The sequence below is a fragment of the Ptychodera flava genome (genome assembly GCF_041260155.1).
Source record: "Ptychodera flava strain L36383 chromosome 3 unlocalized genomic scaffold, AS_Pfla_20210202 Scaffold_26__1_contigs__length_13983176_pilon, whole genome shotgun sequence".
NCBI lineage: Eukaryota > Metazoa > Hemichordata > Enteropneusta > Ptychoderidae > Ptychodera > Ptychodera flava.
Genome location: NW_027248280.1, coordinates 846,953 through 861,731, shown reverse-complemented (window position 1 = coordinate 861,731; position 14,779 = coordinate 846,953). Strand labels below are relative to the sequence as shown.

At 37.9% G+C, this 14,779-nt stretch overlaps 1 protein-coding gene across 7 annotated transcripts in view; it reads left to right on the top strand.

Annotated features, from left to right (window-relative positions):
• The window catches only part of LOC139125997 (pleckstrin homology-like domain family B member 1), an 87,256-nt gene that overhangs the window by 51,928 nt on the left and 20,549 nt on the right, over positions 1-14,779 (top strand). For all 7 annotated transcript variants that reach the window (XM_070692070.1, XM_070692064.1, XM_070692069.1 and 4 more), the window contains exons 7-8: positions 5,672-5,791; positions 11,100-11,237. In XM_070692070.1, coding sequence (XP_070548171.1) covers positions 5,672-5,791; positions 11,100-11,237 — 258 coding nt within the window. The remainder of the gene's footprint in view (positions 1-5,671; positions 5,792-11,099; positions 11,238-14,779) is intronic.

Sequence of the window (14,779 nt, the reverse complement as noted above, 5' to 3'; positions counted from 1 at the left end):
AAAACACTATTGTGATTTAATTAGTTAGAATGGTAAGGTCACCACACTGTTTCAGCATCACCCGTCCACACCCATTCCAATGTAGAAAGGTCCAGCTTGGCTGAGAAAAGCAACTTGATTTCACCAATGTCTGTGACTCAAAAACTGGACATAGAAAATGAATGATACAATGTTGTGGGTAACATGTCATTATTATTGGTCAATTGTTTTGTGTTGACAAATTTTGGCCATACTCTCAAATACAATGGTTGTCATCTCAATTGGTGTGGTGTGACTTTTCTGTCATTTAGTATCACAATGAAACCAATCTCCACACAGAGATTGAAGCGCAGTGGGGCAGCATCGCGGCGTGGATAATTCGAACCAAGCTAGAGGGTCTCCGAGTCGTTGACCGCGCGCCCCCAACAATCTCTGCTGCAGGCAAATTTAAATATTCCAAACTCGGACTTCTTTCAGTCCTGCGCGCGCGCCAACTGGCTAAATGAACATGGCCGAAATAGTAACGGATAGGAGCAATTCAGCTAGAGATCGCACTTTCCGCACACTGGTAAAAATAATACATTAATACACTAATAAAAATAATACATAATCTGCTAAAACTTTGGCAATCGCGTCTGCAAAGCTGACAGCCGTTGGGGCATACATTTTGAATCATCAATTTACATCCCAGTAACCTAGAGCAAGGTCTATGTTTTGCAACTGTTCACGGAATCAAGGATCGATATTGAAACTAGTGTACTGTTCATTTATCTGATTTTTTTTGGTTCGAAGTATATATATAAATAAGACAGACAATGTATATCATGGAAAATGCGCAATACCCAAAAAGTTGGTGAAAACCGTCGCCTGTGGCAGAGATTAGTGTGGCTACTGCTGAGACTCCCTAGCTAGGTTATAATTTTCCACGGCACTACAATCTCTGAACGGAGATTGAATGAAACCCTGACCCAAAATCTGTGAAGTGTGTAATTATTTTATAGCTCACTGCCTACAGTTTTGTAGCATCTATCAGTAGATCAGTAGAAAATGTAGTGACAGGGCCTGAAAATTTCCCTTCTTTTTCACTGGTCCCAGGACCAGTGACCATTTTTTTTTCACTGGTCCCAAGGTAAAATCCACTGGTCCACAAAATTTGCATAACAATACACAAATGATTCAGTTCTCTTTAATACTCATTTCAAATTTGCTTTTATTTCGGTGAGGTTTGCTTGGGATGCACATACAGAGACATGTTGCATACATGTATACTTTTACTTGGCAGATTTCTCAAGTTCCTGTTCAGTAGTGTCTGTCTTACGAGCACCCGAGAGTTTGTGTCCTTCTACATGTCTACCTTTTTCAGAGGTAATCAGCCACCTTGCTATGGCAGGATCTGGATCAAATCTTTGAAGGGTTGGCCCTTCTGACATAATAAACAGCTGATCTTGAAAATTTTGTTGAGTCATAGATGTACGTAACTCAGTTTTAATATTGTTCACCTTTGAAAAGCCTCTTTCGCATGCACTTGTGCTGGGTGAAATTGTGAACACATATTCTAACAACTTGATCATGCCTTCACCAACAACATGAACTGACTGCAATACTAATGAATACACACTCAGCAGAGAGTTAGCTCTGAAGTTTCTACAATAGATTTTTACTGCTAGCCAATCACTGCAAACTGACTCTCTCTCTGCATCAGAGAAATAGTTGGAAACAGGAGTTTCATACATTAGTTTGTGCATTTCAACATTACCATATTCATACAATTCCTCACCTAAAGGCCATTTATGGAAATCAAGAATTTGCATTTCTTTGAGTGGTGACTGGCTCATGTTATCAAATCTATCATTAATATATCTTATTGTATTATTTATGAGATTGACGTAGACTTCATCACCAGTGTATTCTGGCATCAATGCTTTGCCAGTGATCTCTCCAAACTGCCAAATTTACGATCAGCAACACTATACACTTCAAGAAAATATTGCATATTTTTGCCAGGAACAGATTTTAGTGCATTTAGTTTCACAACAGTTTGCTCAAGTCTGTCTGGAATTTCAACAATCAACAGGTCTTCTAATTGAAAGGCTCTTGACAAATCAGAAACAATGGGTAAATAATCTAACAAGAAGTACAACATCTTGATAAACTTTACAGATTTCAAACTCCTCAAATAACCTTTAGCACGGTTTGCATTATCAGGGCGACCTCCAGTAGCACTAGCATTTTCCATATGTAGGACAACTGACGTAAGATTAGTGGCAAGTGCCTTCACTGCTCTTTGTTTACTAGCTAACCAACGCACTTGCTTTACCGAAGAAAAATGTGCTAACTCTGTATCAAATAATTTGGCAATCGCGGACAATTCACGACGACGCTTAGGTGAATAATGGTAAAAGCAAAATATGCCTTTCAAGGTTTCTTCAAAATCAGCCATACACGCAACATCCTTACTTGCGTCCAGGATAGAAAGTTCCAGTTTGTGAGCAACACAGTGAATAGCTATTATCGACGGTATTAGTTCTCTGATTTTTGACACAACGCCAGTTTTTTTGCCCATATTCACGGATGCCCCGTCAAAGTTAGAACATACAAGTGATGGTTTCGATCCGCTTCCAGGATGGAGTTGTGATAAATTCAAATCAACGGCTGCTAATCCTGTTACGAGCGCATCGAATACGCCTTGTGATGACGCACTTTCAAGAGGAACGATGCAAACTTGTCGTGTGACTGGTAACTTGTCCTTCCCGCGAACGTATCGAACATAAACAATTTCCTGCTCAATGATAGCTCTGTCGGTACTGCCATCGGCAAGGGCACTCACGAAGTTAGCTTCTTTGATTTCAGACGTGATCATTTGCCTTAAATTCTCGGCAATGCAGTGCATGAAAGTTGTACATCCATGCGCATTGATATAGTTTTTTCCAAGTTCGACGCCATTTTTTAGCTGAATATTGCAGAGAATTCAAAGTCCGAGAACGGCTTACCAGCTTGTACTACGGCGTAGGCAGTGTTGAATAAATATCTCATCCTGTCTTTATTATCGGAACTAAGTTTTGCAAATGCCTTCGCGACAGGATTATCCAACATCGAGCTTGAAGCCGTTGAACATGAAGCTGTCGTCGGTCGGGCTGTCAAACATTCCTTAGCCTTCCTATCATTGATTGATCGTTGATAATGCAGAGTACACGATAAATGTTCTACTGTAGAACTATGCGATCTCAATGAGTCGACCTTGAAATTTGATGATCCTCGTATCAGAGCACTGTGTTTATCGGCGATGTGAGGAAATTGTCGACAGTATAACAATACATCACGTTGCCCGCCGCATCGTATCTCACCCATGGCCATGTTTGGGGCCAGTGTTCTTGAAATTTTCGTACTCGTTTCGCACGGTCATACCGCTGGTCTTTAGAAAGTGTCTCTGTGCTGGTTTCTGCACTATCGCTCCTTGTCTTCTTAGATGGGTTCCCAATTTCATTGTTATTGTCCAAAGTGGACTTACGGGCCTCTCTCACTATTCCGAATCTGAACAAACTCATCGTGATCGCTTGAAGATCGCAATATCTCACTCAGTGAACATGTGCTCGATTAAAATGACGTTGCATTGTTTGCACTTAGCGTCTGACGATGTTGTTGCAAACTGATACAAATGATACAATCACAGTTTTCCGCCGTTCCGCCGTTTATGACATTTAGTCTACCTATATATACGAAAATGACGTTCTGTGACTCCTTTGTATTACATTACATTGCATTTATTCTTCAAAATAAAAGGATACGTCGCTCAAATGTTACTATCGAACTAACAATTTTGGATATTATACTTTAACTCGGAGGAAACTTTCAAAAAGCTTGGTAAGGTGCACGGCGCGATGAGCGAAAAATTCAATGTGAAGGAACAAAGAGAGATCATTTGGATTTCCATATTTGGACTTATGAATAATGAAAGTAACCAATCAACGGGGATTGTATCTGTGATTGCTTCCTACGTCATTTGCGAGCCCAAGATGGGCGTTACTTCTACCAGTACTATTCGCTGATCAAAGCATCTCACATGACGTAGTAGGCACTAGAGGGAAACGTTCCCGCCTCCGTTGCCAAGTAACGGTGATTTAATTTTTATTTTTGAGTTCGAGTTGCTGCAGTGAAACATTTGACCCTGACATCAGGGAAATTCCCAAAACGAAATTTAATTGGCTCCCATTCGTACTGGTCCGCGGACTTTTGAGGGTGATTTTATGCTGGTCCGCGATAAAAAATCACTGGTCCGGGACCTCGGACCAGCGTAATTTTCAGGCCCTGAGTGATGGGCACAAACTTTGTAATATCTGGGATCATGAAGTTTTCTCAATAACAGGAAAGCTCACCATCTCTAAATATGTCATTATTTACATACCAGCATGAGGTGCATGATTCCACGGATTATGAACTGATACTGTGCCATTGAAAGTTTCCTGTTGATTTCCATGGAATGTACAACAGTTGAGATGATATCACATTGGTATGCTTGCTAGGGGGTAGAATATACTTGATGTGTAGATAGGAAAATATTCTGCATTTTTCGTGGCTTTTTCAGTCTATTGGTCAATACTATACACCTGAGGAAGGACGATATTTTTTATGAGTCGTGGTGATAGAGATTGTGTATCAATGAATACATGAATAGGTTAATGACCCTTGACCTAGGTTTGTGTCATAAATTGTTCATGACCTTTGACCTAGGCTTGTGTTCTTTTGTCCTTTGTCATGAATTGAATTGCTACTTTAATGATTGATTTTGTTGAATGACTTGTTGATAACAAAAAAGCTATCAAAATTGCAAGAACTGTCCATGTTTCTACTACCTGTACTACATTTTAGCAAGCTCACTCTTGCTAGAATAATGAAGGAGGCCCTCTAGAGTTAGCTTTTAGAATCTGATGAAGACATGTAGTGCACACAGTAGGACTTGACTCGTTGATATTTGAATGACCTCAGATGTTCTGCAAAACCAATGACTCACTTTCTCTTGACACAGTTATGAGAAAAAACATCGATACCGGATCATTTCATCACCAGTGGAATGAATATTGATCAGGGTTACCTTGCCAGCTTTATGCACAGCATGTCCTTCCATCAATTGTTTAATTCCCTGAAGGTAGATTGATTTTGTCATTTTGATGATGCAAAGAGTGTGTACTTGCTAGGTCAGGTCATTGCTCAGGCTTGTCAGTATTCAGTGGCATTGTTTTACCTGTCACTGTGCTTCAACATCGAGAACTGTTATTCGAGGGAAGGGACAGAAATATTATTGTATGTAATCTACAATGCACTTCTTTTTGCCTTTGTTTTCACTGAGTATCACTTGCTACACTGCTGTTCTTCCACCTTTCAAATTGAGGTAAAGCCAAACCAACCATCATCAAACATTTTCTTCTATAAATTTTAATGATGTCGTGTGGAATGTGGAGGGACAAAATTATCACAGGTTTGCCATGTATGATATTATCTTTTCATGAATCATGACTGTGTTTTGAAGTGACTAGTTTGTTTATATAACTGGAAATATTTTCAATGGTATTATATCAGTGAAAACTGATTGCTGCATTGTTATCATTGTAGGTTTATACATATGATATCTCTTCCCTGCCTCTCTCAGTGTGAACACACTGTAAACCCTGTCTCTTTCTGTTCTTGTTTCGATCAGGAAATCACGTGTGAAATGGAGAGACTTGAGATGAGCAGGGAGCAGTGTGTCAGACGTATGGATGCTTTGGAACTGCACAAACAGGAGTTGGATGTGGACACAGAGGAGGTGCTGAGAGAGGTGAGTTTAAGTCTACATTAGCTGGACATTTTGGCGTATTTCATTCAGTAATTTTACTTTGTTTTTGAATTACAGTTCTTTGTTCTGCTGGTATCCATTCAAAATGCCCAGGGTCCAGCCTGTCAGCCCTTCCTGTGTGCATTGTCCAGTCTTGCTATTGACAACTGAATTTCAGCCCACACAAAATACACTATGGAGACGGATAGAAAGATAAACTCAGTTCGCAGAATAAAAGTTGTGAAAGTACTGTCAAAAGTCATAGCTAGTGTGCTAAAACTCCTGTAAGGCTTTTCTTACAAAAATTCATACAGCGATATCAGACTGTTGTAAAATTGAAGTAAACATGTAAAAATCTAAATAATCGGATGATGTTTTGTTGTGCAAAAGGCAATAACATCCTTGTTCTGGTGAGTTGACCTACATGTAGGTTAATTGTGTTGCTATTTGTTCTGTTCAATCCACTTTAATGTTAGTATGCAACCAGAAGGAAGTATCTTCAAATAATGTTTCTCACGTTATTTCCTCTATTCTCTGCTGTGTTGATGTTTGTTTTGGACATATTTCCTCACCTGTTCACCCCCAGTTCTCAATAAACAGTCCAAAAGCGGCATCGATAATAACAGATTTAGGCCAAACCATGGTTGTGGCAGGGTTGAACAGCTGTGCTCCTTTAGTGTATTTTTAGAATAAAATGCTATATTACACGTAGTGAAAATCAGAGCCCTGCAAGCAGTCCCTTATCTTGTAGAGTATCAATTTTCCCTCGAGTCTGTAAGGTCTCTGTCAGGCATTTGTGGTGAAACACTAGATCAGTGAATACAAGATGAAAGCATGGCCTGCAACAAATATACCTATTTGGTTGCTTTCTTCTAATTTCCGTAGTTAGAAAAATAAAACATAATTTAAAAGTCTTTAGCCTCAAAAAATAGTTAATTTTACTTAATTTTACTTGCTGTAAGTCAAAGCTTTTAGCAATATTCGTTTTATATTTATTTTACTGAGTGATATGTTAATTTGTTTGGAGAATACAAAAGTCTCTGAGATCAGGTTGTGTGTACATATTAAGTGTCATGTGAATTAGATAGTGTGCAACATTTTACAAATTTGTGAATTTTTCTGTAATTTTTGGATCAAATGAACAACGCATTTTATTGGTTTCAGATTTTTATCAAAATTTCAGCAAAAATTAGAAAAAAATTGACTGGTGTATATTTTGTTATAGGCAACAAAAATTGACTTTGGCGCTCAAAGGGTTAAACACTGGGTAGGTCGACCTGCTCATGGCAAACCGTTCACATTCCTGAATTACAAAATAAAGACTGAAAGCAGCAAATAACTGTAAAATGTTATTGCACATGTCATAGAAATCAGAACGCTGATGAAAATCAATATTCACATACCGAGCTGATGCAGTTTGCACTTGTAGGGTTGAAGAACTCCAGTTTGGTGTAGACTGTAGCTGTAGCCAAACAGGAAATCTCCATTGTAAACATGGAGCTGTGCAGGGCCACTGCAACTGGGGGTCTTTTAGATTTCATTTCAAACTCTGACAGCCAGGATTCATGTCAACGCTTGTCCAAAAATCAAAATGCTCCTCTGCTACAGCAGTGGGGTTTTTGTAGGTCATGCTGGTTTCAAAACATCAACACAGTGGTGTTGGATAACGTTTGGGTAGTGTAATAATATATATTGCAGAACTGCTGTGATTTGGTTTGCCCCTGGTTGATGTCAGCCCAGGTGAAAGGTCAGTGTAATGGATAGCTTCCTTATGCAGTCATCCGGAAAGTACCTTAGCAGACGGAATTCTGATATCTTTGATGTTGTAGGAATAGCTGCTTTGGACTTTAAGTCAAGTTATTTATAATGTAGGACAGAAATGCAGAGGGCTTTATCTGTATAACAGCTATTTACAAGGTGTCACACCGACGACTAAAATATACTATCACTGCCAATGACGAATGACTGGAGCGTGTGCACCACAAAGGGCGCCACCAAGTGGTGGAATTAATATCATCCTACAACAGCCAGCGTTCTATAATTGAGGAGGCTGCAGGGGGTCCTTGGCTTTTTGAATGCACTTCCTTAACTTGTTGATGAAAGTTTTGCCCCAATGGAAAACAGGCACAGCTGTGCATAAAGATATCACTGACTTTGCATGTTGAATTTACCGTTGGAGGTAGCTGCACGTAGAAGAACCGGCAAAAAGCAAGTATTTCTCTCTGAATTCTTTTGACCTGTACCCCGGTATTTTTCTCCATTCCTGCAGTAACTTTCTGGCTGGACCCTTTGTGTGTAGTCTGTCTCCATTGATATGATACGTGCGATTAGCATTACACACTATAAAGGAAATGAAACAGGGTGTATCGGAATGTGGCAATCTGTCGTGTGGAACTTTCCTTGCAACATGGCTGTCTTTTGTTTGTCTTATATTTTCCGTTTCAGAATGTGATGATGTCCAGTGAGTCATTTTGTGCTTTTGTTGTTATGTTGAGACAAATTTCATGCACTTGAAAAAAATACTCTCCTCTCTCCAAAAATATTTGTGTTCTGTGATTTATTGCTCTGCTATCGCATTTTCCTGGCAAATATTGCCTTATCACTGTCACATACACACTGCTAGGTCAAGGGACATATATGGTTTGATTGGTTGCAGGAAATCCACGGAGAAAAACTGGTGTTTTCCATTCCTCCTACCCCTCCCCCTCTGTCTCCTTCTCCTCGGCTGAGTGGACATGACTATGTGCAGATTGTATTGCTGTATTACACAATGGCTTAAATTCAAAGCATGACGTGAGAAACATAAGAAATCACTGATTCTGTATTTCATTCACTTAACACTTTCCCTGTTAAATGTACATTAGAAACGGACAGAATCAAGGTCAAGGTGGAATAAAACAATCTAGTTCTCAGACATTTGTTTAGAAAAGTTTGGTATTTGCCACTCCATGTTGTCAAACACTTTGCAAATGCAGCCTTGAGACTTGGCAGTAGCTTGTAACGTGTCACTGATTAAAATGCATGTGTATCGTACTGTCAAACTTGGATGGTTCTGAGTCGGCTGCTATCAGCATCCCCAGTGATGTGTGTGTGGAGTGTGTTGGCGGATGTAATTTAGGTCTGTCAGTGACGGTAATTGCCCCAGCGGGACAATCCAACTGTAGGCTAATTGGGGTGTTCAGTGTAACTTTACTGTCCAAATATGGGTTGGTTTTAGTGTTAAAAAACACAGATGGTTTTAATGGTGAAATTTAACTGCAACTGTGTACAGTAGGTTTGCAGAATGTCTGTCAAAGACATCACTGAGATTATAATTAGCACCAGTAGCAGGGAAGTGTGGGTCCTCAGTGAGTCAGTTCTCCATAAAGTCATACCCATTTCTTGTGCTTTAGAATAAATAGGGTGGTACAAATTGTTTTGAGATAAAGGAATTGTTCATGCTTTTAGAAATGTGAGATCGTTGGGTGCATACAGAGTGTAGCCTTGGAACAAGGTGAATATAGCAGTTTACTGCATTATATGCCTTGAGTTGCCATGGCACACTTAGTTTGCATTTACATGAATTTCTTTTTCTATGTAGCACGTACATGTCTATTCTCATGCATGTAGGTATTTTATAGGCAAGGTTGTTTTTACTATAAAAACGTGATATTTATCACAGTGTGATGTGTTACCCTTTCAAACTGCCATGCTTTATAGGCAAAGGGAACACTCAACATAGCAAAGAATTTGAATGAAAATGAGGATAATTCTCAGGTGTAAATTGAATGCATTTATTGTTCAGTATTTACACCCTACCAGCCATGGATCTATTGCTTCTTATACTTGAATTATATATAATGTTTACAGATGCATCCGTTCCATAAAAAATACCTGAGATGGTTAAATTTTGGCATTTCCAAAATATTCAATATAGAATAAAAATACAGAAAAAAAGCTCTTTTGTGTTTGAAAAGTTTAATATCCCATTTTTGGTTACGATAATAAATTCATTATCTATACATGTTTTTAGCTCATATTTGGTTTTATATATAAATACCAAAAAGAGCTTATATGATGAGTCTAAGTGTCTGTATATTTGTGGGTATGTGCGGATGTATGTCCGTCACACACAAAGGCTCCCATACCGCCAAAGCTACTGTCTTAGTATTTGGTGTACAGGTAGATGTAGGGGTTGAGATGTGAATTTGTTCAAATGAACACATCAGTGTCAAAAATGTGCAAATGAGGTAAGAAAAAGCAAAATTCTGAAACAGGCTTGAAACAATCTTACTCCACTGACTTGAGTCATTTCCTGTCATTGTTTATGAACTGTTACATATTAACAGACCTGCTCAAACCATAGACAGTAGAGGGGAGGAAGACCGTCAGTAGAGGGGAGGAAGACCGTCTATGGTCAAACTAAGAGGGGCTAGCTGCCTTTCTACTATGCATATCATGTTGCTAAAGTTGACCTTCAGTACCTAAAGTTTCAGACCTTAATTACTTTTGTCATTCTTGTTTTTCTGGTTTAAATATTTCTTGTTGTTTTTCTGGTTGTACTGTGCAGAAATCATTGTCATAACATCAACGTAGAATTTTCCTGCACTGAACAGATAAACAACATTTAATGTTGATAATTGGTAACCCATACTGGTATATACCAATTCTGATCAAATTTGAGCGACACCGTATAATTGCGGTATTTTTATGCATTTTTCATGCGTTTTCTTCTGTTTGTCTACTTCCAAAATCACATTAAAATACATTGTATACAATTTGCCAATTTGAATATAGGTTGTATATGAACCCTGTCAATGCTGTTTTGTGAAACTGAAGTTTAGTCCAGACCAGAATTAATTTGTCAACAATAACACATGTATATAGTGAATCATGTTTACAGGACTAATACTGTGTATTCCAACATTCTTTAAGGAGAGAAAGAAAAAAGTACCTGTCATATGGCCAAAAAAAATAGATTAAACTTTATCAAAAGTGACAGCTTCTGTCCCTTTCACAGTGCATAGCTGAACATTCTTGTAATGCTATCGTACACCCATTGGTATCATTATCACCTATTACAGTTTGCAGTTTCAGATATTAGGATTTCAGTTATTACAAAATAAGACTCTGGCACTAGAGAGTGCTTGGCATCACATGTACAATTGACTTTTTGTCACTCCCAACTTGATGGCCATTGAGGGTATAAAAAAGTGTGCAAGACACAGATGTTGTCAACGTTGACTTCACTTCCCAGAATGCATTGTGGCAATTGAGAATATGTGGTTTGACCGATGACTGATTGATTCTGTATATATGTGTTTAATTTCAGATTGAGATTGAGCAAGCCCTGCTGGAGGGTGAACACAAGTCAGAAATGGATCAGTTACAGCAAGACACAGAACAGATGCAGTCTGTCTTGAAAGTCAAGAGGCAGATCAGTCAGACTGCACTGGAGGAAAGAGAAAGGGTGAGTCTATACACATATGCAACACTACTCCTATTTTGTGTCGTACCAGAATAAAAGTTGAACACACATTAAGGTATTATGCACCCCAAAAGTGAAAGATTTAAACTGTTATTCAAACTTTCCCAAATGAAACTTTCAGTCATTCTCTTACCAAATAAACAATAAAAATCAGGGGTCATGGTGCAAAGTTTTGAACTAGCGAAACAAATTACCCAACATTTTGCGATATTTGAAATTCAAAATGGCGGCCATCCCTGTGTTAATTCGATAGGGGAAAAATTAAATTTTTGATTTTTGAAAAAGTAAGATTGTAAAAGTTTTTCTTTTACCAAGAGCTTGCATCAATGTAGAGTATTTTGATGCTTTCTTGAGTTTATTGCTCTGAACAAAATTTTATGATGTCTGCACTAAATTAAAGTTTATAGTGTTTGAAGAAGAGCTCAGATCACAGTGTATCACACTAAACAGTATATGCTGGTTTTTTTGTTTTGCAATAACATAAGTTCCTCTTGGTCTTCCTGTAACAAGGCTGTTGACATATATACTGGGTATCTGCTGGGCCAAATGTCAATGGTTTCATAACAGAAGCAGTTTCAGGGTACGACTGACAATTTTGCAGACTGTTCATCCAGGGACCTTTGAAACTTGCTTGTCATATCCTGAGAATTTGAAAGAATTGTGGCCAGGATTGTGTTGATACAGAGACTAGAAAGTGTCAGTGTTTTGTGACCTGTCAGAGCTTCATTAAATTGTCAAATGATATTTCAATTGTATCAAATTCTTGTCTTGCCAAACTCTTGCAAATAGCAAAAACATACTCATATAATATATATATATATATATATATATATATATATATATATATATATATATATATATATATATATATATATATATATATATATCTCTGAAAGATTTCCTCAGTACACTGGGAAAACAGTTCTGACCACTACTGCTCGACATTCAAGATGTTTTCCAGCCCCTGACCGTGCGTAATGAATTATAATATGGATCTTGTCGAATATTTGCAAAATATGACCAGAGCTTAAACTTACATTCATTTAATCTAGTATGCAAATGGCATATAATACATCTGAATTTATTAAGGTCACTTTTAAATGCATGTTTATAAGTATTGGAATTAAAATTTTGTCCACAACAAAACGAGCAGCAGGAGAAAATACAAAGACTGTACTGAAGCAAGCAGACTTGCTTTCACTATTGTACTGGCCATGTGATAATCTTGAACATAGAGCAATTATTTTGTTCAGTTCTTAAGAAGAGTGATCCACCAGACAAATGGTATTTCATCGGCTACTTCCTCCTAATATGTACAAATGAAGACACTACATAAATGTATTGATTTGAGTTATGGCCTAGTATCATTCTCGCTCACACTGTGAGCAAAAGTGTCAGTCACTTTCTTGTTTATTTCAAGGGCAAGCTGGTGTTTTGCACACTTAATTTTAGGAAAAAATCAGGATTGTCTGTGATTTGTTGGTATTATTGAGGAATAAAGGCTGTACATTACCATGAATGTTTAGTAATTGGATTCGGCAAGGATAGACAAATCAATGTTCTAGGCGCCACCTTGCTAAATTTTGCTTTCCCATTGGTGTTTCATAAATTTTATGTCGGTACTTTCTTTGCCAGTGTTCCTTTTATAACACAGTTACTGTACAAATCCTGTATGTTAATATACATGTACAGAATGTATGCATTTATGGCACAGTATCGCACAATTGTGTACGTTGATATACATTATACATAAATTTACAACACAGTTGTGTATGTTAATATACCTTGTATATACTTTTACCACACATAATGTTAATTTGAAGTTGATTTGACAAAGATATTTCCAAATATCTAAGAGAACTAGATAGTCGCTACTAGCTTGCAAGCTATCCCATGTCTTCTCATAGTCAACCAGTGGTATAACAATAATCAACTGTCAGTGAATGGGCTTCTATGATAGAACTTCTATTAGAAGTATTGTGTACTTCTTTATTTGTCCCGGTTTTCCTTATCTTCACATTGTCAGTGAGTGAATTTACAATGACATGTTTGCAGATTGAATGTTAAGTGTTACAGAATTTCCTCTGTCAATGGCTGTTGTAAGCTCTCTCAGCTAAACAGTGTCATGTCTCTGACCTCAACAAATGTGTCCTCAGCTACCTAGCCAAGCCATTACCAAGACCCCTATGAGTACATACATGTACGCCTGGCTGGCTGAGGCAGCTCACTGAGTTTAGATGAGCCAGCTTAAAATCAGTACCTGTAGCAGAGTGCCGCACTGTAGTCAGTGAGTGAGGTGCTGTGAGAGAGTCTCTGGCTGTAGTTGATATATTTTATCAAATTGTAAATTGCCCTCTGAGGTAAAGACATAACACGCCCACAAGTATTCCACATCTGTAACTCTCTGATCTCAAAATACATGACTGTGTTACTATAAATATTTTGCATAATCAGCGTTTTTTGACTTCTATTTACAGTAATCCTTCTGGCTCATACCGGGGAAACTATGAGTCATTCAGATTCAACATTGTCACCAGGGTAGAATAAACTAAGGGATCTTGAATAAATATAATGTATGGTTTGAGTTTGAGTCAGTTGGTTTGGTTCAGAAAATTTCTGTCTAGCCAAAGCAACATGTAGTTTTCTAGTGAAGTCAAAATCTGTAGGAATTACAGTTATGTACGTCAAAAACATATGACATTTTTACAGGGTTAGGAAAGGTTGAAGCAAATTTTTTTAAGGGGAGAAAAGCTGTATAACCATTGAATAATGTCTTCATTCTTGTCCAAGCAATCAAGCACTTTTTTCCTTCTCCCAAAAATGTTTTCAAAATAGAGTGTTGGTTTACAAACACTATACATTTTGTATTTTTGGCACAACTAGTATGTGCAATGTTATTTTAGACAAACAAAGTCCTTTTTTTGTGCAGTCCCAGTGTTTTTGTTAAGGCCAGTACCCCGGTAAATGTTACTGGGGTTCCCCAGGCATTTTAAGGTAGAATGCACCTCGGGGACAGACATTCGGACTCTCAAACTTTTACAATTCTCTTCTGATCTACCACATGTGGGGGTTCATTTTAAAGCTCTTTGTGTAAGAAAACTTTTCACCGTCTTGGTTTTTCGAAAATCGAAAATTTTATTTTTTCTCCATAGAGTTAACATGGGGATGGTAGCCATTTTGAATTTTAAATATCCGTAAATCTTGGGTTATTTGTTGCTCTAGTACCAAAATTTGCACTGTGACCCCCGATTTTTAATCTTGATTTAGTAAGAGAATGGCTGAAAGTTTCATTAAGGAAAGTCTGAGCAAAAGTTTAAGTCTTTCACTTTCGAGGCACATACTACCTTAACAGGGTTCCCCTTGGTATATCAATGCAATCAGATTTAGTGACAGCAGAAATGTTACTGGGGTTCCCAAATCTTTACCAATGTTCCAGAACCTTAGCGAAAACACTGAGCCCTTTTGTAACTGGTTGTGCGAATTGTCTTGAATTCCAAGCATTCTTACATGATTTTGGGAATAGA